Raw genomic sequence first — 26,861 nt, 5'->3', positions numbered from 1 at the left:
AAGTGATGGATGCTCTCACTTTGTATGAGGCTCTTTTTTTTTTTTTTTTAAGATACCCTTTGTGGACGTCAAGGATAAGGGAATAGCTGCCTGGGCTTGGGACCCAGCCTCTCCCAGCACTCAGTGGCAGTTCAGCCAAGTGGTGTGTCACAGGCAAACTTTCGAGCCTGGTGGAGAAGGCTAATGTAGTGGGTGTTTAGTTTTCTTTAGCTACCACAAACTGGGTCATCTTCTAAAACCAACATTCACTCTCTCACCACCATGATGGATGGAAATTGACATCCAGGTATCCACAGCATTCATTAGGTGGAGTCTTCCTGCCTCTTCTGGCTCCTGGGGCTCCAGGTGTTCCATGATTTGAGGCCCATGGTCCCTTCTTCCCTGTTCCCTGTGGATGCTGTAGCTTCTCCTGTGGGCCCTTCTAAAAGTTTTATATACATATGAAAATGGTCTTTCTTTCTCCTCCACCACAGAAATCCTTTGCACAGGAGCCCCGAGGAAACCTCTTGAATACATAAGCCCCTCGTGGGGAGCTCTCAGGCAGCTAAGGGTAGGAGCTGCCTGGGAACCAACAGAGAAGGCACTGTGCTGGCCTGCCTGGCTATGACTGGTATGCCCGTCTGCCAGCTTTGGTTTTCACAAGCATGTTCTGATGGTCAGTTTCACTGTTAGCGGTGATGCTCTATCACAGTGGTTCTCAACCTTCCTAAGGTGGCAACCCTTGAACACACTTCCTTGTGTTGTGGTGACCCTCCCCCCACTGTAAAATTACTTCATTGCTACTTCATAACTGTAATTTTTCTAGTTAGGAATCATAATGTAAATATCACATATTCAGGATATCTGCTATGTGACCCCAAAATGGGATTGTGACCCACAGGTTGAGGACTGCTGTTCTGTCCGTTAGTTTGGCCTTTGTGGTGGGAATGTGATGCTAAAATTCATTACCTGGAGGAGCCATGAACAACACCTTCCCTTCCTCCTAAGACCTCAGTAACAAACTGAGAGGTGACTCCACTGAGGTTCACTTTGGGAAACCAGTCATTTTTAGCAGGCTTCCTTCCAGAGCATGAGTGAGGGGTTATTGGCAGGAACATGGCAGCCACGATAGAAGATCTACACACAGCAGGGATGATGGTTGGTCCATGGCTGTGGAGAGCTCCTCTGCTCATATTTCTCCACCTCTATCCTCTAGCTTAGCAGATCTCAACCTATGAGTCATGACCCCTTGGGGGAGGGTCAAATGACCCTTTCCCAGGGGTCAACTAAGACCATTGAAAAACACAGATATTTACATTACAACCCATAACAGTAGCAGAATCACAGTTCTGAAGTAGCAATGAAAATAATTCAGTGGTTGGTGGTCACCACAACATGAGGAACTCTATTTAAAGGGTCACAGCATTAGGAAGGTTGAGAACCACTGGGCTAAGCCCTCCTTGAAACTCTGAGGTCACATACAATTGGGGCAAAATTAGCTACAACTGGTTGGGAAGGGCAGCTGGATACTCATGAAAGTTCCGTGACCCTCCCTACCCTCTCCTTCCGAGAGGGAACATCAATCACCAACAGGCCCAGCTGGACTCCTGAAGGTGGTGGTTGTTCATACTAGTCCTATAAAAGAGAATTGGAAAATCCTAGCCTGGGAGTCGTGTGCCAACCTCCTCCCTTCAGGATGAATCCTTGTGATCACTCCACATGGGGAGCAGAACGCTTGCTTGATCCCATTCATGGCTGTATAGTCATGGAGCCCAATGCCGTGCATACTGGCCAGCTCCCAGGGACTAAGAGACACAGCCACGAGCCCACACTGCACCGTGGCCTGAGAGCCCCTGCCCACAAGAGGGTGTTGAACCCCTTCTTGAGCCATGTTCTTCCCTGCTCTGCCCCACTGCTCCCTGCCACCATGATGGGCTGTATCCCTTGTCAATGTTAGCCATGTTAACTCCTCCTTTCCATTGCCCCTGGTCAGGTATTTGGGCATATTAATAAGAAAAACAACTACCATGTATGTTTAATGTTTACTTGTATACATGTTATTTTTTAAGACTCGTGTTTTGTTTGTTTGCTTGTTTTTGTTTGTTTTGTGTTTTGAGACAGGGTTTCTCTGTGTAGCCCTGGCTGTCCTGGAACTCACTCTATAGACCAGGCTGGCCTCGAACTCACAGAGATTTGCCTGCTCCTGCCTCTGCCTCCCAAGTGCTGGGATTAAAAATGTGTGCCCACCACTACCTAGCTTAAGACTTACATATTTTTATTTTCTGTGTGTGTTTTGCCTACACGTATGTTTGTGCACCACAGGCATGCAGTACCCACAGAAGCCAGGTGAGGGCATCAGATCCCTGGAACTAGAGTTACAGATGGTTGTGAACTGCCATGTAGGTGCTTGGAATCAAATCTGGGTCCTCTGCAAGAACAGCAATCGTTCTTACCTGCTGATCCATTTCTCCAGCTCTGTTATTTTTATAATTTAAAAAAATAAAGTTGATTATTTAATTTTTTATTACATTTTTATTAATGTAAGGGGAGGCAAAGATGCCGCAGCTCACACCTGGAGGTCAGAGAGTAACTTGTAGAAATCATTCTCTTTTTTGAGCATGTGGGTCCTAAGGATGGAGCCCAGGCTCTTGAAAGGAGAGACGAGCACACTCCTGTCACCAGCTGCCTTCATTAGCTGAAACCTAATGCAGACACAGTGTGCTTTCCTGAGTAAACACTGCATGGAGAAAGTCCAGGGACTTTGCATACAGTAGCTTACTGGGTCTTCAAACAGCCTGATAAAGCTGGGGCCATCCCCCATTTCACAGATAGGGAACTGAAGCAGAGAGGTGAGCCGCTCACAGTCACACAGCCAGAGATATACCAGAACACCTACTCAGTGGGACCCAGCCAAGCTGGAGGGTCTCGCTCTATATATGTCCTGTTTCTCCTGATAGTGCTTCCTTTTGCACCTGCTTGAAGGGAGTTAACTTTACTTATGTCCAATGGTAACAGGGTCCTCCCCTGATAAGAGTACAAAGTGGTTTGTTTGGTTACTTTTTTTTTTTTTTTTTTTTTAGTGATTGTTAAACTCCAGTTAATAGCATGTGGTCTGAAGCCTTTGGGGGCATGGGAAGCGGGTGTTTGTGGCTTCCTTTGAGATGGATTACAAAAAGCAGATGGACAGAGGGCTGTGAGGTGGACAGATCTGTGATAAAGCAAATACTGTAAGACGTTAATTATCAAAGTTAGGCGGTGGGCGTGAGTGCTCACTGAACAATTTCAATTTTCCCCTGATTAGTGCTGTTCATAATAGAACGTTGGTAGAAACAGGTCAGGTAGAAACAGGGACAGGCAGGGCTTGCACATGGCTCATTCTGCAGGGTGAGCGTGTCTGGTATTCAGGAAGCACCACGCGTAAAAGATGTGAATTCCCAGACGCGGCAGAGAAAACAAGATAGCTCAGGGCTCCTGGGAATCTACACAGTCTGGGGTATGCGGAGAAGTCAACCCGAGCCCCTTGGCCTCCCACCTTGCTGCTGGAGGTCACAGCTGCTCTACCAGAACCAGGCATGTGTCCTCAGAGCCTGCAGGATTTGAGTCATCTCTCCCGACCACCACCAGGAACCAGGTAGGGAGGTGAGCTGGATGGGCAGTTTGCCAGCAGATGCAGAGAAGATGATATAGAAATGCACCGTGTGCAGTCTGCCAGACTGCTGCAACAGCAGAGAGGAGATCATCCCTGGAGAAGCTGAGCAAGAGGAGCCCCTGATGCATTCATCAAAGAAGGACCATAGGGGATGACTTAATGTTTTCCACTGTTAACAAGGACTGCCTTCCAGGACAGTGTGTGACCGAGCAGGATGACCACTGCAGAACTCTAGTGGAGGGTGATTGTCTTGGTTATTTTCTGATGCTGTGATAACACAACATGACCAAGGTTACTTATAAAAGGAAGCATTTAATTTGGGGCTTGCAGTTTGGAGGGTCAGAGTCCATGATGGCTTGAGCAAATGCATGGAGATGGGAACATCTGAGAGCTTTACATCTTGATCTGTAAGCAGGAGGCAGGCAGAGAAACACTGGGAATGGTCTGAGTCTTTTGAACTTCAAAGCCCCACCCCTCCCCAGTGACACACCTCCTCCAACAAGGTTATAGCTCCTAATCCTTCCGCCAAATTCTCACTAACTGGGAACCAGGAATTCAGACATATGAGCCTACAGGGGCTATTCTTATTCAAACCATCCCAAAGGCCATTCACACAGGTTATCCAGTCTAGAGGAAAACCTCCCATTCCTCTTTCAAGGAAAGATCAGGAGCATCCCTATGGTCAAGCTTTGAGCATCTACTACCCATAGGTCCTGCTGCTACAGGGCCGACATAGACCATTTCCTGTTACATAGGATGCAGCCAGCTAAAGAGAGGTCACTGATGGCCTCTTTAAAGAATAGACTGTTGTGAAGTTGCTTTGTGCTGAACACATCCAGAGAGAGGTCAGCTGTTGCTTCTTCCTTTGGTTGCTGTGAGGACAGGGACAAGGCAAAAGACCTTGACCATGACCATCCTGTGCCCTCTTTGAGCCCAGACAGAATAATGTATGTATGGTATGAGGAAATCTGGGGAGAGAGTTCTTTCTGCTCAGAGTCCCAGACCTAGCCGGGGACATACCTACCACAGGAGTGAGATCCTTCATCACGACTGGGCCTTGGTGAGCAGTGCCACACACGGACAGCTTCTCCCTATGAGGAACTGTCCCTGCCCTTCACAGCTCTTGCAAGTCCCACCAAACCAGGAGAGAGCCACAGTTGTTGGCGTATTAATGCCAAACGCTGAACTTTTTATTTTTTTCAAGAATGAGAAACCAGAGTAAATCAAAGAACACGGAGCTTGGGAGATGGATCAATGCAGTGCTTGCCTCACAACCGTGAGGACCTGAGTTCGAGTCCCAGCACCCATGTAAAGGCCAGATGTGTTGGTGCAAATCTGTAATCCCAGAGGCATGGTGTGGCGCACACAAAGATGAAGCTGCCACGCTCCCTCATGAAGGGTCTCACTCGGTCTTGGGGGGTGTTGAGGAAAGATGGACTCCAATAAGTGACTCTTGGGGACCCCTCTGTTCTAGGCGGTCTTTAGGATGACTGTAGCTGGGAACTAAGACAGGGGGACTAGGGCTTGGCTCTAGCCACCAGAGAGAACCCCCTCTAATAACGTCCCTTCTGCCAGATCTTTATTTCCAGGCTCCATTCCTTCTTAGTCCTGCATTAGTATTTCTACCCAACACACTCTCTTACTCGACTTGTATTTCCATGGCCTCACTCACTGGAGGAAATAGCCTAAACACAAACACCTCAATTCTAAAACATTCCCAGTCATATATTCTAGTTTGACTTCTGTTTTCTCTTTTTAAAGAAACCTGGTGCCAGGGAAACTCCCAGGAATCCACAAGGACGACCCCAGCTAAGACACCTAGCAATAGTGGAGAATGTGCCTGAGCTGACCTTCTCCTGTAATCAGATTGGTGAAGACCCTAATTGTCATCAGAGAGCCTTCACCCAGGAGCCGATGGAAGAAGATGCAGAAATCCACAGCCAAGCACAGGGCCGAGCTCCCAGAGTCCTGTTAAAGAGAGGGAGGGCTGTAGGAGCCAGGGGGGTCAAGATCATGACAGGGAAACCCACAGAGACAGCTGCTCCAAGCTCATGGGAGCTCACAGACTCTGGACCGACAGCTAGGGAGCCTGCCTGGGACCAACCTAGGTCCTCTGCCTGTGGGAGACAGTTGTGTAGCTTGGTCTGTTTGTGGGGCCCCTAGCAGTGGGACCAAGATCTGCCCCTAGTATATAAGCTGGCTTTTTGGAACCTATTCCCTGTGGTGGGATTCCTCACTCAGCCTTGAAGCAGGGGGTGGAGCTTACTCTTGCCTCAACTTGATGCGCCATGCTTTGTTGACTCCCATGGGAGGCCTTACCTTTTCTGAGGAGTGGATGGGGGAGGTAGATAGGAGGTAGGGGGAGGGAACAGAGAAAGAGGAGGGAGGGGAAACTGGTGGTTGGTATGTAAAATAACTTTAAAAAATTAACAATAAATGAATAAGTAAATAGATGATGGATTGATAGATGATAGATAGATAGATGATAGATAGATGATAGAGAGATAGAGAGATAGAGAGATAGAGAGATAGAGAGATAGAGAGATAGAGAGATAGAGAGATAGAGAGATAGAGAGATAGAGAGATAGAGAGATAGAGAGATAGAGAGATAGAGAGATAGAGAGATAGAGAGATAGAGAGATAGAGAGATAGAGAGATAGATAGATAGATAGATAGATAGATAGATAGATAGATAGATAGATAGATAGATAGATAGATAGATTCGCTGCCTGCTGGCTTCTGCTCATACTCAGCTAGCTTTCTTCACTCTTAGACAGATCAGAGCCCAGCCTAGGAAATGGTGCCACCCATATTCAGGGTAACACCACAATTCGCAGTACACACACACACACACACACACACACACACACACTGATAAACCCACAGGCCAACCTCATCTAGACAGTTCCTCATTTGAGACCCTCCTCCCAGGTTGTGGCAAATTAGCTTTGCAAACAAACCAGAACACCGGGTGAACTAGAGACACTGGTACAATGTCTCTATTTGGTACAATGGTGCTCTTAATGCTTGCCACCTCACTGGAATACCATAAGAATAAAATAAGCCAAAATGGGTGAGACCTTGGGAAGGCTCTAGAAAGACGGCCGTCCCTGAAGCCAGGTTTCACTTGCACTGATGCATGGAGCTTACTCAAGAGGCCAGTTTCCCTGAGTCCCTAATGGCCTCTTCTTCATTCAAGCTGGTAACTGTCTCCTGAAATAGGAAAATGGCCTCTAGGGACTTCTTAGATTACTGTGCTCACCTGTACCGTCAGCTGCATGGTTTTCCGGGGCTATTTATAATAAAATGCCATGGGGCTTAAGTAGAAGAAATCTGTTCCCTCACTTCCATATATACATATAGGAGCAAGATCAAGGTGAAGGCAGGATTGATTTCTCCTCTGCCTCCTCCCTTGGGGTGTATGTAGCCACCTCCTCACTCCCCATATCTGGCCTTCCCACTGTATACACATCTTCCATCCCTATGTCTGGACTGACCTTCTTTAAAGATTCCTGTCAAACTGAACATAGCCTAGTCACCATTTTAATTTAATTCCTTCTCATGGTGTGTGTGTGTGTGTGTGTGTGTGTGTGTGTGTGTGTGTATTGTCTGCTCTTATGTGTGAGTACAGAGACACCACAAGTGTGTCACAACAGACACAAAGAGATTGAAGAACAACCTCGGGTTCAGTCCACACCTTCCACCCTGAGATGAGGTCTCTTGTTCTCTGCTGTGCATGCCAGTCTAGTTGGCCCTCAGGCTTCCGAGAGTCTCCTGTCTCCACCTTCCACCTCACTGTAGGGCTGTGCTGTTGTGTCCAGATTTACATGGATCCTGAGAATCTGAACTCAGGTTCCTATGCCTTCAAGGCAAATGCTTTACACACTGAGCTATTTCCTTAGTCCAAATTAATGATAGATAGATAGATAGATAGATAGATAGATAGATAGATAGATAGATAGATAGATAGATGATAGACAGACAAACAGACAGAGATAGATATATAGATAGATGATAGAGATATAGACAGTGAGATAGATAGAAATAGATAGACAGATTAGATAGATAGATAGATAGATAGATAGATAGATAGATAGATAGATAGATAGAGATAGAGAAATAGAGATATAGACAGACAGACATACACACATACAGAGAGAGAGAGAGAGAGAGAGAGAGAGAGAGAGAGAGAGAGAGAGAGAGAGAGAGAGAGAGAGAAATGTAGAAAGCTCAGGCCACAACATGAAATGGATTCCACCCTCAAGACCCATTACTCTCAATGATTCATTTCTGCTGGCAGGGCCATAGCCCTAAAGGTTCCACAACCTCCTTTGTTGTTGTTGTTTTACAACTTTTATTTATTTATTTATTTATTTATTTATTTATTTATTTATTTATTTATTTTTATTTATTTATTTTTGAGTAAACCCAAAACTTATTCTAAGCCACAGTCATCCTAGGGTCCCCCCTGTCATATAGCCTCCCTGGTTCTGTGGGTTGCCATCTGGATTAGTCAATGTTGGTGAGGATGCTGAGCAAAGGGAACACTCCTCCACTGTTGGTGGGAATGTAAACTTGTACAACCACTGTGGAAATCAGTATGGCAGTTTCTCAGAAAATTGGGAATTGATCTACCTCAAGACCCAGCCATACCACTCTTGGGCATATACCCAAGGAATGCTCAATCATACCACAAAGAAACTTACTCAACTATGTTCATAGCAGCACTATTTGTAATACCCAGAACCTGGAAACAACCTAGATGCCCATCAACTGAAGAATGGATTAAGAAAAGGTGGTACATATACACAATGGAGTACTACTCAGCAGAGAAAAACAATGACAGCATGGAATTTGCAGGCAAATGGGTGAAACTAGAAAATATCATCCTGAGTGAGGTAACCCAAACCCAGAAGGACAAACATGGTATGTACTCACTCATAAGTGGATTCTAGATATAAAGCAAAGAACAATCAGACTGCAACCCACAACCTCCTTAAACAGCACCACCAGGTGGTAGTCAAGTGTTAAAACACATGAGCCTCTGAGTGGGGAGCGGGGGCTTTAACATCCAAGGCATATTGTTTAGTGTATTTACCACAAAGAACAGATGGAGTAAGGCTTTAGTGCTACACACAGCGCATTGCATTAGCAAACTTTAAATGTCAGCTGTGGTATTTACCTCTACCATCATCACGAACACTTTTTTTTTTTTCACCCAAGATAAAGACCGACCACAAGAGGGTCCCACCAGCCTGAGACTCAGATGCCAACCTCCTGTGGAATGTCACTGTTTGCTCAGTTTGAGGCAGGAAAGATAAGAGTTCATTATCCTTCATTGTAGCTTTTGAAAGAAAGGAGACGGGAGAGAAAAACATCCAGAGGACATAAATTTTTGCCACAGATGTGATATTTAGATAAGATTTAAATCCGGCCAGCATTTAACCAGAAGCGCTAGAGCTAGCATTAAATTCACATAAGTGCCAGGATTATGCACACGAGAGTCAGAAATATTAGCTTTGTCTCCGTCACGGAGCAGGGGAGATTGGCTGGAAATGGATTACAGAGGGGACTCGAGAGTGTTACTTGATCATTCCTTGAAGCCGCCAACATGGTAAAGGGCTAGTTAATAAATTATTCGACATGTACCCGTTAGTCATACTTGAAGGAGAATTGATGAAGTCTGACAGCTCACCTAGATGGTCGAATCTCTCTGGTTCGTCTTTCATAAGGGGGAGTCTGAGGTCTAAGCACCTGGTGCTATGGATAGATGGAGGGAGGGGACCTGCTCCGGTGGATCCCCTAAGAACAAGCCCAGTGTGTGCCTATCTCCCACCCCCATGTATGGGGAGCCCTGTCTACTTAGGAACTGAGACTCATGTTTTGACAGCTGAAGGCCAGCCCAAGTACAGCAGGTCTTCCGGAGCTGGGAGAGCATAGAGGAGGCTATTTGGGGCAGAGCTAGTAAAGGACAATCATGTGTATGCGCCCTCCTGAGGGCAGACTTGAGAGAATCTAAGGCAGGGTAAGAACCAGGAGAGATCAGGCAGGAGGTAAAATCAGTAAAAAGTTTGAGTCCCCCACGGCCACTGTGAGTAACGACCATGAGCTTGGTGACTTCGGACACAGGACACATGTTCTCTGTGAAGTCACACTTCTCAGGAGGTTTCCACAGAGGCCAGCTGTGAAGGCTTGACTCTGAAGTCCTGGTGAAGGAGATTCCAGCTGTTCCTGCCACAGAAACAAGTGTTGGCCGCCATGCAAGACGAGGCTACATTACTTTCCTTCACTGTATTAATGTTTCCAGGATCCATGTTAACCCCAAAGTATCATTTTATCAACCTTAAATGGACACAATGAAATATATTTGTAAAAAGTTATTTTAAAAGAATCAATCCTGGTTAGCCGGGCGGTGGTGGCGCACGCCTTTAATCCCAGTACTCGGGAGGCAGAGGCAGGCGGATCTATGTGAGTTCGAGGCCAGCCTGGGCTACCAAGTGAGCTCCAGGAAAGGCGCAAAGCTACACAGAGAAACCCTGTCTCGAAAAACCAAAAAAAAAAAAAAAAAAAAAAAAAAATCAATCCTGGGATTGATGGCTCAGTTGGTAAAGTATTTGTCTGAAAAGTGTAAGGCCCTCAATGTAATCCCCCAATCCCACATTTTTTAAAATTTATTTTTATTTTATGTTCACTGGTATTTTGCCACCATGTATGTCCATGTGAGGGTGTCAGATCCCCTGGAAATGGAGTTGCAGACAACTATGAGCTGCCTTGTGGGTGCTGGGAATTGAACCCAGGTCCTCTGGAAGAGTAGCCTGTGCTCTTAACCGCCGAGCCATCTCTCCAGCCCCCAAGTCAGGTACAGCGGCGCACACTGGTAATATGTGTGTCGCTGTACCTGACTTGGGGGCTGGAGAGATGGTGGGGAGGAAGAGACAGGAGGGTCCCAGGGGCTTGCTGGACAGCAAGCTAAGCCTTGTTGGTGAACTCCAGAGCAATGAAAGACTCCATCTCAAAGGAGGTGAACTACATTCCCGAGAAAGGCAGCTAAAATTGACCCCTGGCCTCTACACACACATGCATGTACATGTGTGTACGCACACATAAACATTTTCTAAGTGGATAAAAAGCATGATTCATAGCCACTGATGTCTCTAGGATGTATCCCAAACCTCCCAAACACAGGCTTGGGAGAACTGTGTCCAGGAACCAACCACCGAAGTCCCCCTTTGAGGCTAGACCACCATCTGTGTATCCTGCCTGAGCACTTCCTTCCCCACCCCGTCCCCTTGATGGGAAGCTACATTGCTCCCCTGTGACTGGTATTTCCTGTTTGCCTCCACTTTCTCTCATGGACTTCCCTTTGCATTAAGAGAGCCCTTCCTGCAACCTGGAGGTTGGAAGTGTGTGAGGTCACTTAAGACAGAGACCCCTGCTCTGTGGGGACCCCAATTACATTCTTGGCTCATTCTGAGTTTTTGATAATTAGAGCTGTGTGAGCTCGTCTGTCTTCATCCGTCTCAGTCAGCCAGGCTTAGCCTACTGATGCCATCGATTTGGCAGGTTCTGACTTACGAATACAGCCCTCAGAACACGGCCCCTTTGTATTGCAAACCGTCAGGGTGATGGCTATGGTGACTCATACCAAGCAAGGGCTCTTCTCAACTGTGTCACTGACCCCTGCTTGTGCCGGCAGCAACATGTAGCTCCAACTCTGAGATCTTGGCCTGGCATCAGCCACCATCTTGCCAACAGCCAGGTAGCAGCTATAGGGCCACAGGTAAACTTGGTCACTCATGTGGAGAATGATAGTCCCAGCAAGAAAGAGACTCCTGTCACTGGTATTCACAGCTCACAGCCTATGATGGTCACATCCTCACTCCACAGCAGGAAAGGCAGAAGGCAAGCCCCGGCATCCTGGAGAACCAGAGATCGCTAATTGAACAGCTCTTTGGACTCCCTCGGAGTCCAGGATGTGGACTGTACCACATGGGTGTCTTCAGAGAGTCACAGAGGCAGATTCTCAAGCCTCCAGCCTCACTCTTGGTGGCTTGTCTGTACACTTAGCTTAAATAATACCTCCCACACCCACATGTCAGTTCAGGCTTGATCTATGAACACAAGATGTCCCGTGCACAGCCCTTGCCCCATGGACCCAGGACATCATCGGTCCTGTGCACAGCCCTGCTCCAATGTCCCCTGACCTTGTGTGCACAGCCCTGCCTCACAGCCCCAGGTCCTATCTCATCTGCACCAACACTTGCCACTGCGTTTTGCCACCTCAAGGAGTCAACGTTGAGTCAAAGTGCCATGGTGAAGGTAGTTTTGCACTCAAAGCTGCGATTAGTGTACCCCGGCCCACAACTTGTTCTGTGCAAAGGCATGCTGTGTGGTTCTCTCACCTGGGATGAGCTCCAAGCTCCTTTAAATGGGTCATCTGCTTGACAGGAAGGCCCTGAGAGTCAAGGTCATAAAGGATTCGTTTGCTCTAAAGATGACTCTTACAGCAATTTCTCATGGTATCCTTTTCTTTTTCTTCCTCTCTCCAGCCTTCCCTCCTCTCCTTTCTTCATTTCCCTTCCCTCCCTCCTCCATCCTATTCTTCCTCCTTCTTGTCTCCCCCTCCCTTCAACCTTTTCTTCTTTCTTTGCTCCCTCCCTCCTTCCCTCCCTCCCTTCCTTCCTCCCTTCCTCTCTTCTTGCCCCGTTATGCCAACCACACACTCTGTCTCTCTCTTTCAAGGAGTCTGAGCCTCTGAGAATGCTCAACCTGCATATAAGCGGAGATCCTGAAAGAGAAAAGGTCTTAAATTAAAAACTCCCTGGGCCCTGAAGCAAAGGAAGCTCTGGCCAGACCACAAATTATAATAAACTAGCCGTAGCTAGTCCCGCTGGACAATGCAATCAGATTTAAGTACTTTTGCTATTGGCAGACATTGAAGATGACAAAGTCGTCTTCAGTGGAGCCGGGTGCCCATTTCTCTTTGCGCTTATCGATTGGCCTCCCCACCCAGGCTGAGCCTCACAATAGCCTGTCCTGTGCATCCTGCATCCGCGCCGTCTCTAAAGCGGACAAAAGCGCTTTCCCTGGAGAGGCCTTTGTGATCTTTGCATAACCTACTCATTTTGGTCTGCTTTCTTTCACACCCCTTTAAGTGTTAAAAGTAGGCTTTCCATCCTTTAAGGTGGAAAGTAAGAACCCTGGGGCTGAAATGGCACCTGGGAGGGGACAGGGCAGACAGAGGGACAGCCAGCCCTGTCTCTTACTCTTCAACATGGTCCTGGGGTGGCTAGAGTCATCGGTGTCCCTTGGCCTTGGGTTCATCATATGTGAGATGCTGCTGATAATGGTGCCTGCCTTCTGTGTGGTCCTGAGGCTGAGATGATACTTGGGGTGAGCTCAGCAGGCATCCCTGACCTGTATCATATCTGGTGGTCAGTGAGTAGAGGTTCCTCACACCTGCCTTCCTCTCCTTGTGTGGACAAGCAAGGCACAGGTGAGGGGACTCATTCTTGCCCCAAAGTCCATCCTTCTATTCCACTCTGGGTCCACTCTCTACTGGAACCAACAAGCCACAAACCAGCCGTCTTTTGGAAGAATGTATTTATTCCCTTGTAGTTCTGAAAGTCAAGGGTCTGGAATCTGGAATCAGGAATCAGTCCGGGATTCTTCAGCTTCCAAACTGACTTTCCCCATTCCCAACCCTCCCTGACCTGCATGCTGGCAGCACCGCTTCCTGCCCCCATGGCCACAGTATCTGCTTCCTTCCTATATTGCCAATGTCCCTCTCAAAAAGGAAAGCTGGAACACACCCAGGACCAACCCAAATAAGCAGGGCTAATCTCCATCAATCAAGATCCTTCCCTTTGTGTCTGCAGAGATGGCTCAGGAGTTAAAAATGTTTGTCCTGAGAGTCTAAGAACCTCAGTTTGGACATCCAGAATTCAAATAAATATCAGGTGGGCATGGCAGCCTGTCTGTGATCCCAGCCTTGGAGGGCAGACACACGGGCTACCCATAGCAAGCTGCCTAGCGAGAATAGCCATATAGGTAAGCTCCGGATTTGATTAAGAGACCCTGCCTTGATGAATAAGGTGGAAGGTGGACCAAGGCCGATTCCCAAAATCAACCTCAGTTTCCACCTGCACATGTATGTACACACACATGCATACAAACACAAATGCATGCCACAGCAATAGGAAAACAGACAGATGTGTACAACTTTACTTACCAAAACAGCCTATCAAAGACCCTTAGTCCCGTCTGCAGAGTCCCCAGCGGGATCTGATCTGTCACCAGGTGTTTCATTCAGAGCAACTGCCTGTGCCTGCCCTACTTCACAATGATGAGTCCCAGACATGGCCACGGCCCTGTTCCCTGGTCTGGGGATTGTGATGACGCTCACCTCCTGCCTCCCTGCTTCTTTCTCTCCCTCCTCCCAACCAGGTTTCTGACAGATGTGACTACGTCTTTGTCAATGGGAAGGAAATGAAGGGCAAGGTGAACGTGGCAGTCACTTTCACCTACCAGCACCTGAGCAGCCCCCTGGAGATGACAGTGTGGGTGCCACGGCTGCCCCTGCAGATTGAGGTCTCAGACATGGAGCTGAACCAGATCAAGGGCTGGAGGGTCCCTGTTGTCTCCAACAAAAGGTAGGTGGGTATGAGCTTGTATGTATCGTGTGTGTGTGTGTGTGTGTGTGTGTGTGTGTGTGTGTGTGTTGCACATTGGGCATCCAGAGCAGAAAGTCATGTCCATTGTACTGAGGCTGAAGAGGGAAACACATAGGTGACTGACTTCCCGTGTAGGCAAGAGAAAGAGTAGATGCAAGGGTTCACTTGGTGATTTGCTGGAACTAAGTGCCTAGAACCTGCCTCGTGGGCAGCTGAACTCCAGCCACAAGACTTCAGCTAGAGAAAGATGAGCTTAAGACACCACTCCACAAACCAGGACAGGAGCTCTGAGCACTCGGCCCTGGTGAGAAGTCTGAAGCTTGTCTGTCTTAGTGTACCTGTAGCACACTTGGGTGGAATTTGGTAGAGAGGTTATCCATCAGAAATCCAGGTGAGGACCAGAGACGTAGAGTTATAGAAGTTTAGTCTCTCTTTTCTGGCCATCACTGCAGGGACCTCCATACATACACATGCATGCACTGGAGACGTTTCAAATGTCTGAGTGAGTGAGCATGTGTCAGCAGACAAGGAAAGACTTCCACGGGCTGTGATGCAGCGGAGGGTGGGGAATCGGTTGTCACTGGGAGGACTTTGATAGTCTTCGCCTTTGAGGTCCACACCTCTAGTCCTGTGACATCTGGAAGAGGCTACAGCTTGAAGAGGAAGTTGGTGCCATGGACAGTGGGAAGATGGTTCTTAGAGATATTTATTTGGAGAACTGGGTTTCCAGGGGCTGGGATAGATGGTGAGTGCATGTTGTTGTTGTTGTTGCTGCTGCTGCTGCTGCTGCTGATGATGATGATGATGATGATGCAGGCAGAGAATTAACCAGGTCTGGTGCATGTTCATCTCAATGCCGCCAAAGCTGATAGACTCACATAGGGCTATGAGCTCACTGAGAAGCGGGCAGCTGATATGTGAATGAAGGCTGAGATGATGGCGGGAAGGGGCCAGTGTATACAAGGTATCAGACAGTGAGGGAATGGCTAACATCTGTCTGTTTGAAGCCATCTGTCCCTGTCTGCCTTGATTATGGCATCTCACTAAGCTCAAGGTAAACACTCACCTCTTTTAGATGCTGGTTTAGAGGACTTTGCCAGTCGTTACAACTCTGTCATATTAACTACATATTACTGTATGCCCTGGTTATCCTAAATTGTTAACTTGACACAGCCAGGAGTCATCCTGGCAGAATATCTCTATTGAGGAATTGTCTAGATCAGGTTGGTCTATGTGAATGTTTGTAGAGAATTGTCTTAATTATTAATTGATGCAGGGGGGGCCCAATTCACTCTGGGCAGCACCATCTACTAGAAAAGTGATTGTGGGCTGTATAAGAAAGCTAGATAAACATTAAGTCATAAAGCCAAAAGACAGCATCCTTCATGGTTCTTATCTTCAAGTTATTGCTTGAGTTCCTGCCCCAACTTTCCTCAGTGATGGATTCTGACCTGGAAGTGTGAGCCAAATAAACCCTCCCCATCCCAAGTTGCTTTTGGTCAGAGTATTTTATCAATGCATCAGAAAGGAAATCAGAACACTGTATGATGCAGGGCCTTAATCTAAAATTCAGTATGGCTTGAAGAACTATATGCACAGACTCTCAGAGTCTGTGAAGGAGCAGCCAGGTGTGGCTTAATGAAGTCCTGAAAGCTGAGGTCTACCAGTGAGGCTGGTGCCCCATCTGGAGGCTCCTACAGAGAAGGCTCACCCTGGCATTGTCCATAGGGCTCAGCTCCTCACTAGCTACTGATCAGTAGACAAGGGACCTGCCAGATGGGTGTCTCCATAGGGCAGCTCAGAACACAGCATCTTGCTTCATCAGAGAGAGCTAGTGACAGAAACCATAGAATACAAACTACATTGATGTCACTGTCTTTTTTTTGTTTGTTTGTTTTTTGTTTTTTGTTTTTTGTTTTTGTTTTTCAAGACAGGGTTTCTCTGTAACTTTGGAGCTGTCCTGGACTGTGTAGACCAGGCTGGTCTCGAACTCACAGAGATCCACCTGCCTCTGCCTCCCGAGTGCTGGGATTACAGGCGTGCGCCGCTGCCACCACCACCCGGCTGATGTCACTGTCTTTAAACCCAATCATGTAGCCAGGCATGATGGAATACATCCTAGGAAGCTGAGGCAGGAGAGTTGTCACCTGGCCTACATAGTGGGACCTTGTATTAAGGAAAGAATAAAAAGGTCTTGTGAACTCTCCCACCCAGCAACCATTACTTGAGTGTACATCTTCAAGGAGCCTTTGACCCTTGATGTCTATTGGCAGGTAATGGTTGCTGGGAAGAGAGAGACATGGTCCTCAGTGGTTCAGCCATTGGTAAATGTAAAAGCCATAGTCCTGTAAATAGCCTCTCACACTTGTTCCCGTAAGCAACCCTAGTGAAACTCCTTGGCCCACCCCAAAACAACAAAAGACACAAAAGTAGAAGGGTCGGTTAGTAAAAGGAAGGGTCGCCAGTGAGAGTGGGAGGGGATGAGAGAGGAAAAACGATGGGGATGAGGAATACGATCAAAATACATCGTGGACATATATGAAAACGTCAAAATGAAACCCATTATTACATATTGTTAGTATAGGTTAAGAGAAAATGTTTATTAAGGGAGGGACTGTCCAATCCCTTTTGAATAGAGTCATAAAACCCATTCAGCACTTGATGAGAGAGGGTGGCACAGAGTAAATGCCGGAAGTGGGGATCTTTGGGGAGATCTTAACCACCTGTCATACCTCCCCATTCTGTCCAATTAGAACTCTTGCCGCACCAGTGGTTAAACACCCTGAATCTCCTGTGTGTGCCTGAGCCCTAGGCAAGCTGAACTCTTTGGAAGTAGACTCATGGAGTCCCCGACAGTTGCCCCAATAAATAAATATCTTTTGACAGGCCAGCTCGAGACAGTGAGGAGGAAGATGATGATGAGAAGAGGGGCCGAGGCTGCACCCTCCAGTACCAGCATGCCATGGTGCGAGTCTTGACCCAGTTTGTGGCCGAGGCACCTGATCCCGGGGGACACCTGGCCCACCTGCTGGGCTCTGACTGGCAAGTGGATATCACGGAGCTGATAACTGACTTCATGCAGGTGGAGGAGCCCAGGATTGCCAAGCTGCAAGGAGGGCAGATCCTGATTGGCCAGGAGCTGGGCATGACCACCATCCAGGTAAGGCATCTGCAGAGTTGGGCGGGGCTTTCTATCCCACTGCTCTGGCAGGTGGACACACAGCTGTCTGCCATTGCTCAGAACAGAGCCTCCTAATAAGGCATGCTTCAGTGAAATCGCAATGTATATAGTTCGAGTGTGATATACAACAAGGACCCTGAGACCCGTCCCACGATACATGGGAGACACAGGGTTCCACCTCTTTTTGGCCATGTCTCCAAAGCAATGGCAGGTCTTATCTTGAGAAGCAAAACCCTAACACAATATGTGGAGACACAAGGCTCCACCTTTTCATGATCATGTGCCCTAAGCCATGGCAGGTCTTACCAGCTTGAGAGGCAAAACCCTAGAGAGTTCACCCTGCCTGGGTCACAGAGAGTTCCATACTGGCCATTGTCTCTTGAACCTGCCATCCTAGTAAATCAGGGAAAGCAGCATAGAAGCGTTTGGAGGTAGGAAAGGGACGGGAGAAATGATGTAATTATATTATAATCCCAAAAAATTGTTTAACTAAAACAGAATTAATAATAGAGTCATCACTACTCCTAAGAGTTGTCCCCTGACCTATATATACACAATAATAATAATGATGACTAATAATATAATAATAAATTTAAAAAAAATTTTTGAGTCAGGGTTTCTCTGTGTAGCTTTGGTGCCTGTCCTGGATCTCTCTCTGTGGACCAGGCTGGCCTCGAACTCACGGAGATCCACCTGGCTCTGCCTCCCAAGTGCTGGCTCGGTTTAAAGGCGTGCGCCGCCGCCGCCGCCGCCGCCGCCGCCGCCGCCGCCGCCGCCGCCGCCACCACCACCACCACCTGGCCTGAAAAAAAAATTTTTTTTTTTTTGGTTTTGCGAGACAGGGTTTCTCTGTGTAGCTTTGCGCCTTTCCTGGATCTCGCTCTGTAGACCAGGCTGGCCTCAAACGAAATTTTTTTTAAAAAAAAATCAAAGGAACTGTCACAGCAGGGCATCCAGTCCTGAGACCGTTTCACTTAGGTCCACTGAGTTCCCGAGTGATAAACTTGTCCATTCACTTCCTTCTGAGGACTGTCATCTCATGCCCACTGCCATTTAAATGGCCACAGACAGATAAACCAAAGGTGATGGTTGGATCGTACTTGAGCCTGTGAAAATTGGTTTATTGAAATGTTGCCCTGCAACTCGAAGGTCAAAAGAGCAGGTGAACCGGGATGCAAACCTAATTCACCCAGAGGTCTGAGGATGTACAGAAAGGGGAGGAAGCCAGCTCTTCGTTGTGGGATGGGGATGGGGAGAATCATGTTCCCTGGTCCCCAGAAGTGTGCAGAGGAAATCGAGACTGGAACATCAACACCAGGCTGGACTCAGAAGCAGGGTCCGTGTGGGTATGGGTGGGTGTCATGGGAGGCAAGACAAGATTTCAAGATGCCACTGGATCTCGTGGTTCAGAGTTTCTCCAAGTGTGGAGCCGAAGCCTGATGTGCTGGTGAAAGCCTTTAACCCCAGCACTCAGGGAAGTAGAGGCAGATATCTATGAGATCTATATAGCAAGTGCTGGGCCAGCTAGGGTTAGACAGTGAGATCTTGTTGAGGAAAAAGTCAAATTATGGAACTGACCATCCCAGGACAGGAGATAGATTAGATAGTATTTGAATCAGGAAGTCTTACATTTTTTTTTAGATATTATTTATTTTTTATGTGTATGAATATTTTCCCTGTATTCATGTCTGTGCACCACACACATACCTGGTGACCACAGGGGCCAGAAGCTGGAGCAATAGATGGTTGTAATCAACCCTGTGGGTGCTGGGAATTGAACCCAGGTCCTCTGTAAGAGAAGCTAGCACTCCTAACCACTGAGCCATTTCTCCAATCCCAAGAAGCCCTACTTTATAGTTAGCGCTGGCTTTCCCATGTGAGACAGAAATAAATACAGTTAGAGTGTCAAGTCATGGTTCTCTGGGGGATGTGAAGGCTTTGGGGAAGTTAAATGATTTTAAATAAGGATGCACTGATAATAGCAGAAATGGCCCACAGTGTGTACAAGAATCACCACACTCAAAGGAACAATGACATTAATTCCTCTTGCTAAGGATAAGAGTGGGTCACAGTGAGCTGGGCGGTGGTAGCACATGTGTTTAATCCCAGCACTCGGGAGGCAGAGCCAGGCAGATCTCTATGAGTCTGAGGCCAGCCTGGTCTACAGAGTGAGATCCAGGACAGGCACCAAAACTACACAGAAAAACCCTGTCTCGGGAAAAAAAAAAAAAAAAAAAAAAGAGTGGGTCGCAGTGACAATCAGAGTTGGTCTGTGGGTGTCCCTCTGCACCCCCTCATATCTGCTCCATGCTGTTGTGTAGAAGTGCATCACACCATTGCATTCCCATGATCAAAATTTAGTTTCAGAGGAAGACTGCTTCTGCTCCAATGGGCTCATGCAGGCTCCTTTCCTCTCATTGCCCTGCATGCCCTCACACATGACAGGTGGTGGATGAAGTGCTGTAACCAGAGAGAGCCTCCCCCTTGACATGCTCTTCTGTCCTTCAGATCCTGTCCCCTCTGTCGGATGCCATCCTTGCCGAAAAGACCATCACTGTGCTGGATGAGAAGGTCACCATCACAGACCTCGGGGTCCAGCTGGTCACGGGGCTTTCACTGTCCCTGCAGCTCAGCCCCGGGAGCAACAGAGCCATTTTTGCCACTGCGGTGGCTCAGGAACTTCTGCAGAGGCCCAAACAGGTAAGGAGGGAAAGCTCTGGGTTCACATTAGCTGAGTCTCACCTTACAGATGATGTCAGCACATGCTAGGGGAGGTCAACATGCACCAGGTGATGTCAGCACAGCTAGGTGAGGTCACCATACACCAGCTGAGGTCATCATGCCCCAGTTGAGGTCAGCATACACTAGAGTGGTCACATATTAAGTAGACTTCACACCAGGTGAGGGTCCCATTGTGAGAACCCCATGGCAAATGGCGACTCTTAGCAAGAGATTCACATACTCCAAATGAACATCCCATGGCCTGCGTTTCTTGACTTCAAAGGTGCTGCTAACAGGTAATTGCAAAGCCTCTTGCCTTCTAGCTCCCTGAAATAGATGGTGACCATCAGCCACTCAGGGTAGAGGCACCAAAAGGATGCTCCTCTGTCCTCCACACTCAAGCGTGCTGGGGTGGGGACCTGGGCAGGTTACACTCTCCTCCCGTCCAAATAGCCCTCCCTAACTGGCATGCTGGGCCTCACCCAGCAGTGGGAGGGAGGTGGAGGCATGGGCAGACTGAGGATCACCACAGCGTGCAGCCAGGTCCCAGCAGGTTTGGAAGCTGATGTAGAACATGTACTGCCTCTCCTTATTGCTCAGGCAGAAGAAGGGAACTGACGTGAGGTCATATTGCCCTTTTCTCTTTAAAGCCAATGTACTAACAGGCTGTGTCATGCATTTGTGTTATGTATATGGATATGTCTTAGGTCTCTTTTGCTGCGATCCACACTAGGTCTAAAAGCAGCTTGCATAGGGAAGGGTTCATTTGATTGACAGCACACAGTCCATCACTGAGGAAAGTCAGGGCAGGAATTCAAGGCAGGAACTAAAGCAGAGGCCATGGAGGAATTCTGCTTACTGGCTTGCTTCTCATGGCTCTCTCAGCCTGCTTTCTTACACCATTGAGGACCACCTTCCCAGAGGTGGCACCACCCACAGTGAGCTAGACTATCCTACATCAATCATTAGCCAAGAAAATGCCCTTTAAGCTAGGTGGCAGTGGCACACGCCTTTAATCCCAGAGCCAGATGTATCTCTGTGAGTTTGAGGCCAGCCTGGTCTACAGAGTGAGATCCAGGACAGGCACCGAAACTATACAGAGAAACCCTGTTTCGAAAAACAAAACAAAATATTAAAGAAAAGGCCCTTTAGACTTGCCTAGAAGTGTATCTGATGGAGGCATCATCTCAATTGAAGTTTCCTCTTCCCAGATGACTCTGGTTTGTGTCGGGTTGACAAAAGTTCAACCAGTATAGGACACATTTACAGATGTGCCAATCTGTGTGTCTTCTATGTGCTCATGTATGTGTCTGCATGTGGGTCTATATGTTTCTTGTGTATTGTATTGTCTGCTGTGTACATGTTTGTGTTGTACGTGTACCTATGTGTATGTCTATGTGCCTGAGTGAGCGTACTGTGTGTTGGGTGTATGTACGTGTGGATCTTGTTCAGGTATCCTGCGTTGTGTGCATGTTTGTGTATGTGTCTGCATGTGTACTGTGTACTCTGTGTATGGATGTGAATATAATGTGTATTGCTTATATTGTATGGGCATTGTGTGTGTGAATATACTCTGATGCATGCAGTTTATGGTGTGGTGTGTGAATATACTCTGATGCATGCAATTGTATGGTGTGGTGTGTATGTGTGTATGTGCGCAACTCAGTGGTTTGTGCACTGTAGATCTGCAGATAGAATATACTTACTCCTCTTCAGATGTTGACAGACATGATTTCTTAGATGAAACATAGAGATGGAGATGAACTATACAGCAAAGGACAGCAATCAGTTCTCTCTGCATGGGATCATCCTCATCCAACCCACAGAGAGACTTTTCTGGAAGCTTCCCTATCCATCAGAAACCCTTCTTCCACCACAGCAGGGAGAGTTGCCAGACCCAGCCTCCCTCACAGCACCAGGCATCTGCAGACACTGACCGTGCTCACAGCAGGAAGAAGACAGAGTCCAACTCACTTCCTCCAGCCTTCTTCCAGCTGGACCTGTACCTCAAATTCCCCTCTCAGGTGCTAGCCAGTCATTGAGTCCTGATAGCACAGTCTTATATGGAGGATTGAGGTTAGAAAACATTGGAGAGCTGATGTTCCTAGTAACCGATATGAGTTCTTGGCAAAAAATCAAGCCTCCTTTTGTCTAGAAGGATGGACAGCAGCCTGCAAAGTACAGATAGGAAGAGCGAGAGATGAGCTTTCCTCCTAGCTCAGTGGATGATAAAATCAGACCACAGCCAGTTAAGAATTTAAAATGTGATAAGACACAGCCAGAATAGAGCTAATTCATCCCTGACAAGCAGAGTGTCACCTGCTCCCCTAAGGGTAGCTCTGGGGTAGGTTGCATGGCCCTCAGTCCCCTTGTGCAGCTTGGCGATGACCTGACGACTTCAAAAAGCCAGTCACCCGGTCCGTATGCATCCCCTGCTGAGATCTCCTGGCACAACAGAGCGAGCTGGTGGATCAGTGCGGGGGTCCTGTGGCTTTTGCACTGCATCCTGGCCCATTTCCCATGGAGGGGCTGGCTTAAGCCAACATCTAACAAAAGAGGGTGTGGAAGCCACCCACCACCTTTGTGGGTCTTGCTTTGTTTCTTCTGGGCTAAACATCACCCAGGAAATGTTTACTTCAGTCACTAGTGAGGGCTGTTAGGATGGGGGAAAGGAAGAATACCAGTCAATCATAGGGAAGGGGGTAGAGGACAAAGGAACTCTCAGATCCTGGCTGGGAGACCCAGGTCATCTGGCTCCCATTCTCCCTTCCCTGAGATCTTGTCATTTTTTAAGTCTTACATGATTACCACACTCATATCTTTGCTTATTTGTGAGCTACCATGGTGGCCCCCAAGGGGGCCTACCTACCTCATTTTACTTAAGTTTCCTCCATTCATCTTTTGTGCTACTATCTGAGTCTGAGAAGGAGGAGGACAATGACCCCACTCAGTGATGCTCAGCTTCAGGGCTACCATGGCAGTCTCCTTTTTAACTAGCTGAGGCCAGCCAGTAATGCATGGGTCTCTAGGGACTGTTGCCCAGGCTGGGCTTGAACTTGCAGGTCCTGGGAAATAGATACAGGGCTTGGGGTGGAGTAGGCTTTCCATGGAACTAGATAAGGAAGAAAGCAGTGGGAGTGCCTGTAGCTGAAGTTTTCTCGTATCCTGGCCTGCCGACAGTCGGGACAAATCTCTCCCACTCACGTCCTCCAAGTAAACACAGAGACTTATATTACTTATAAACTGTATAGCTGTGGCAGGCTTCTTGCTATCTGTTCTTACAGCTTAAATAAACCCATTTCTATAAATCTATACCTTGCCACGTGTCTCATGGCTTACCAGTATCTTACATCATGCTTCTCCTCCTGGCGGCTGGCAGCGTCTCCTGACTCAGCCTTCCACCTCCCAGAATTCTCCTCTCTCCTTGTCCCACCTACACTATCCTTCCTGCCTGGCTACTGGCCAATCAGCATTTTATTTATCAATCAATCATAGCAACATATATTCACAGCATACAGTACATCCTACAAGTGCCCATCCATGGACATAGCCAAGATCAAAGGCTTTTAGTTAAAATGAGGACATCAATGAAGCCACCAGCTCACACCATGAATGGATAAAGATGTCTGAACACAAAGTGCAGAAGGCAAGAGATGGAGACACACAGGGACCTCGGCTGTAGACGGCCTTTGTGTCCCCAAGTTTCTTCCCATTGGTTGAAATGAAAGGTGGGGGAAACAGAGGCAAAGTCTCCTACTGTCTCTAGCCATGTTCACAGCTACCTTAAGCCAAGGCTTTGTCTCCAGGGGAGCACAGGCCAGCTGTATCCCGGAGAAGGTCGAGCCAGTGACACCACGCCCTTCAGTGACCCTGAGGTGTTTCTCTTTCTGTCTAGATCAATGTCCTCAATCTGTGTCATGTGTGATAATGAGACCGGGATGCTAAGATGGTGTCAGATGGCAGGGTACCACATTGAATTTACACCTGAGACCCTTGTGAAGGAGCCCGCTCACCAGCCATACTGGTTGATAAGCAGTTTAAAATTGTGCAGGAGTAGATCATGGGGGGGAGGGGGCTCTGAACCTGTTTGACTGCTAACAGCTCAGAAAATAAGTCAATCTTAAATTTTTTTGAGACAAGGATACCCAGAACTCATTACACAGTCAAGGATGACCTAGAATCCCTATGCTCCTGCCTCCATTTCCCAAGTGCTGAGATTAGAGTTGTGTGCCACTGTGCCTGGGTTAATTTGGTGCTAGGGATGGAGCCCAAGGCTTCACACTTTCTAGGCAAGCACTCCACCAACTGAACTATGTCCCCAACCTCAAAAGCCAATCTTATTTTGGAAGGCTTAATCTGGTCCCATTTGCCCGCCCCCTCTTGGTTCTTTATAGGAATTCACATCCCTCCATGTTCTGTGGTAGAGCTGCTTAGGGCTTTCTCTACATTGTCCAACTGGCTTTTCCTTGAAGCCCCAGGAAAAGTTCATTCTACGTGCAGGCTTGCTGGGCCTCTTGACGCATGTTGACCCACTTCTCTTCTTCCACAGGAAGCGGCCATCAGCTGTTGGGTGCAGTTCAGCGATGGTTCTGTCACACCGTTGGACATTTACGATGAGAAGGATTTCTCCCTGATGGCCACCTCCTTGGATGAGAAGGTTGTCTCCATTCTCCAGGACCCCAAATTCAAGTGGCCTATCATCGCTGCAGAAAACGAAGGGCAGGGGGCTCTGGTGAAGGTGGAGATGTTGATCAGCGAATCTTGCCAGAAATCTAAGCGGAAGAGCGTGCTGGCCGTGGGAACAGCCAACATCAAGGTGAAATTTGGACAGAATGATGGGAACCCCAACAGCAGTGAGAGCGGACACCTTGGGGCCGGGCTTCATGTGGAGAATATCAACGAGAGGAGATCCAAAAGGCCTTTGCAGGAATGGGGCAGCCCCGAAGGGCCGTACTACAGCAGCTCATCCATGGGGCTCATGGAGGGATGGGGCAGTACAACCAAGAGGCCGACTTTCCAGAAGAAGGAAGGCCAGGAAAGCCTGTTAGATGACATCATCCTCTCACAGACCATGGCCACAGACCTCACCAGCTTCCCAGACCAGGTGGACCTCCCCAGGAGCAACACAGGCTCTGAGGAGCACGACCCCGATCAGGCAGCCAAGGGCTTGAGTGACCTGGAAATTGGGATGTATGCTTTGCTGGGGGTCTTCTGCCTGGCTATCTTGGTGTTCTTAATTAATTGTGTGACCTTTGCCCTGAAGTACAGGCACAAACAGGTTCCCTTCGCCGAGCAAGAAGGTCTGAGTCACTCTCATGACTGGGTTGGGCTGAGCAACCGGACAGAGCTGTTGGGGAACCACATGAACTTCGCCTCCTCCCAAGAGGAGCAGATCACTGCCATTGACAGGGGTCTGGACTTCGAGGAGAGCAAACTCCTCCTCAGCTCAAACTCCCAGAGCAGCATCAATGGACAGCTGTTCAGGTCGGCAGGAGCCATGCTCACAGATGGGAAGGAACAGAAAAGCGAACCCCCCACATCCCCTACCTCCAAAAGGAAAAGAGTGACATTTTCCACATTCTCTGCCATCTCCTCAGATGACGGGTGTTCGGCTGGGAACACCATGGTGTTGAGTAATGAGGATGACATTAAGTGGGTCTGCCAGGCCCTGGGCCCCGGGGAGTGCCCTGAACCTCACGGTTGCATGGAGAGACTACATGAGCATGTGTAACACAGACTCCAATGTTACCTTTCAGCCTTTAACCCGCCCGGGTATGGAGAGTACACATGCAGCCAAGGGGGGAATGAGACAAGAGGACACCATAAGGGTGACACTGTCTATGGAGCCTTGGGAAATGATCCCCGCTTAGCCGGGGAGGCCCAGAGTCGGCACCCATGCCTGTGCCGTGGCGCACAATGTTTCCGTGCCACCTGAGAGGTTTGCTGTGCATGGCAAAATGTTTTCACACCTGGAACCAAGAAGCGTGTTGGAGGGTTTGCAGGGAAGGACTCTCCCCCTTTTCATCTAAGCGATTTGGTTTTTTGGTGAGATCCACGCCGCTCTGAGAGTCAGTATTTCAGACCATGAAAATAAAAATTTAAAAAAAAAAAAAAAAAAAAAAGCAAGGCTCGGAATGAGCATGCGTGGATCCGTGGGAAGAAGCACGCCATCTGAGTGGCCCAGTGGGGCCGGCTATGAGTGTGCATACAGGCAGAGCCTACTGCTGAGGCTGGATGCAGGAAGCAGGGTAGTGAACTGGTATTTCCCAAAGATGGGGTCAAAGTTGGCCAGGGATTATCGACAGGCCAAGGCAGAGATTAGCAGGGCAAAAAGGAACTGGCTAGATGAGTAGCCCACAAATACCTTTGTAACTACGTGCCAAGAAACACACACACACACACACACACACACACACACACACACACACACACACACATTATTAGAGCAACTCAGAGAAGCCTCCTGCCTGTAGGACACTGGGCACAAACCACGTGGCTCCTTTATCAAGTTCACCGCATTTGAACTTGATCTCTCCACGCCACTGACTCCCATACTGCTGCCGTTGGTTATTTGCGAGTGAGGAAGGGAGGGTAAAATTTCCAGAATTTTCTCCCTGGCCCTCTTTCCCCTGGGCATTGTGTCAACTTCAGGTAGCAT

General features: G+C 48.1%; 1 protein-coding gene across 1 annotated transcript in view; it reads left to right on the top strand.

Annotated features, from left to right (window-relative positions):
* Tmem132d (transmembrane protein 132D) overlaps positions 1 to 26,290 on the top strand; it is a 636,462-nt gene extending 610,172 nt beyond the window's left edge. Inside the window, exons 6-9 of the mRNA XM_042268019.2 lie at positions 14,075 to 14,280; positions 17,188 to 17,461; positions 19,991 to 20,182; positions 24,753 to 26,290. Of these exons, the coding sequence (XP_042123953.1) occupies positions 14,075 to 14,280; positions 17,188 to 17,461; positions 19,991 to 20,182; positions 24,753 to 25,934 (1,854 nt within the window). The 3' untranslated portion in view covers positions 25,935 to 26,290. The remainder of the gene's footprint in view (positions 1 to 14,074; positions 14,281 to 17,187; positions 17,462 to 19,990; positions 20,183 to 24,752) is intronic.
* The last annotated feature ends 571 nt before the right edge of the window (positions 26,291 to 26,861 follow it).

The sequence above is a fragment of the Peromyscus maniculatus genome, chromosome 23 (genome assembly GCF_049852395.1).
Source record: "Peromyscus maniculatus bairdii isolate BWxNUB_F1_BW_parent chromosome 23, HU_Pman_BW_mat_3.1, whole genome shotgun sequence".
Classification (NCBI taxonomy): domain Eukaryota; kingdom Metazoa; phylum Chordata; class Mammalia; order Rodentia; family Cricetidae; genus Peromyscus; species Peromyscus maniculatus.
Note: the sequence above shows the minus strand (reverse complement) of the source record. Positions and strands in the feature narration are given on the sequence as shown.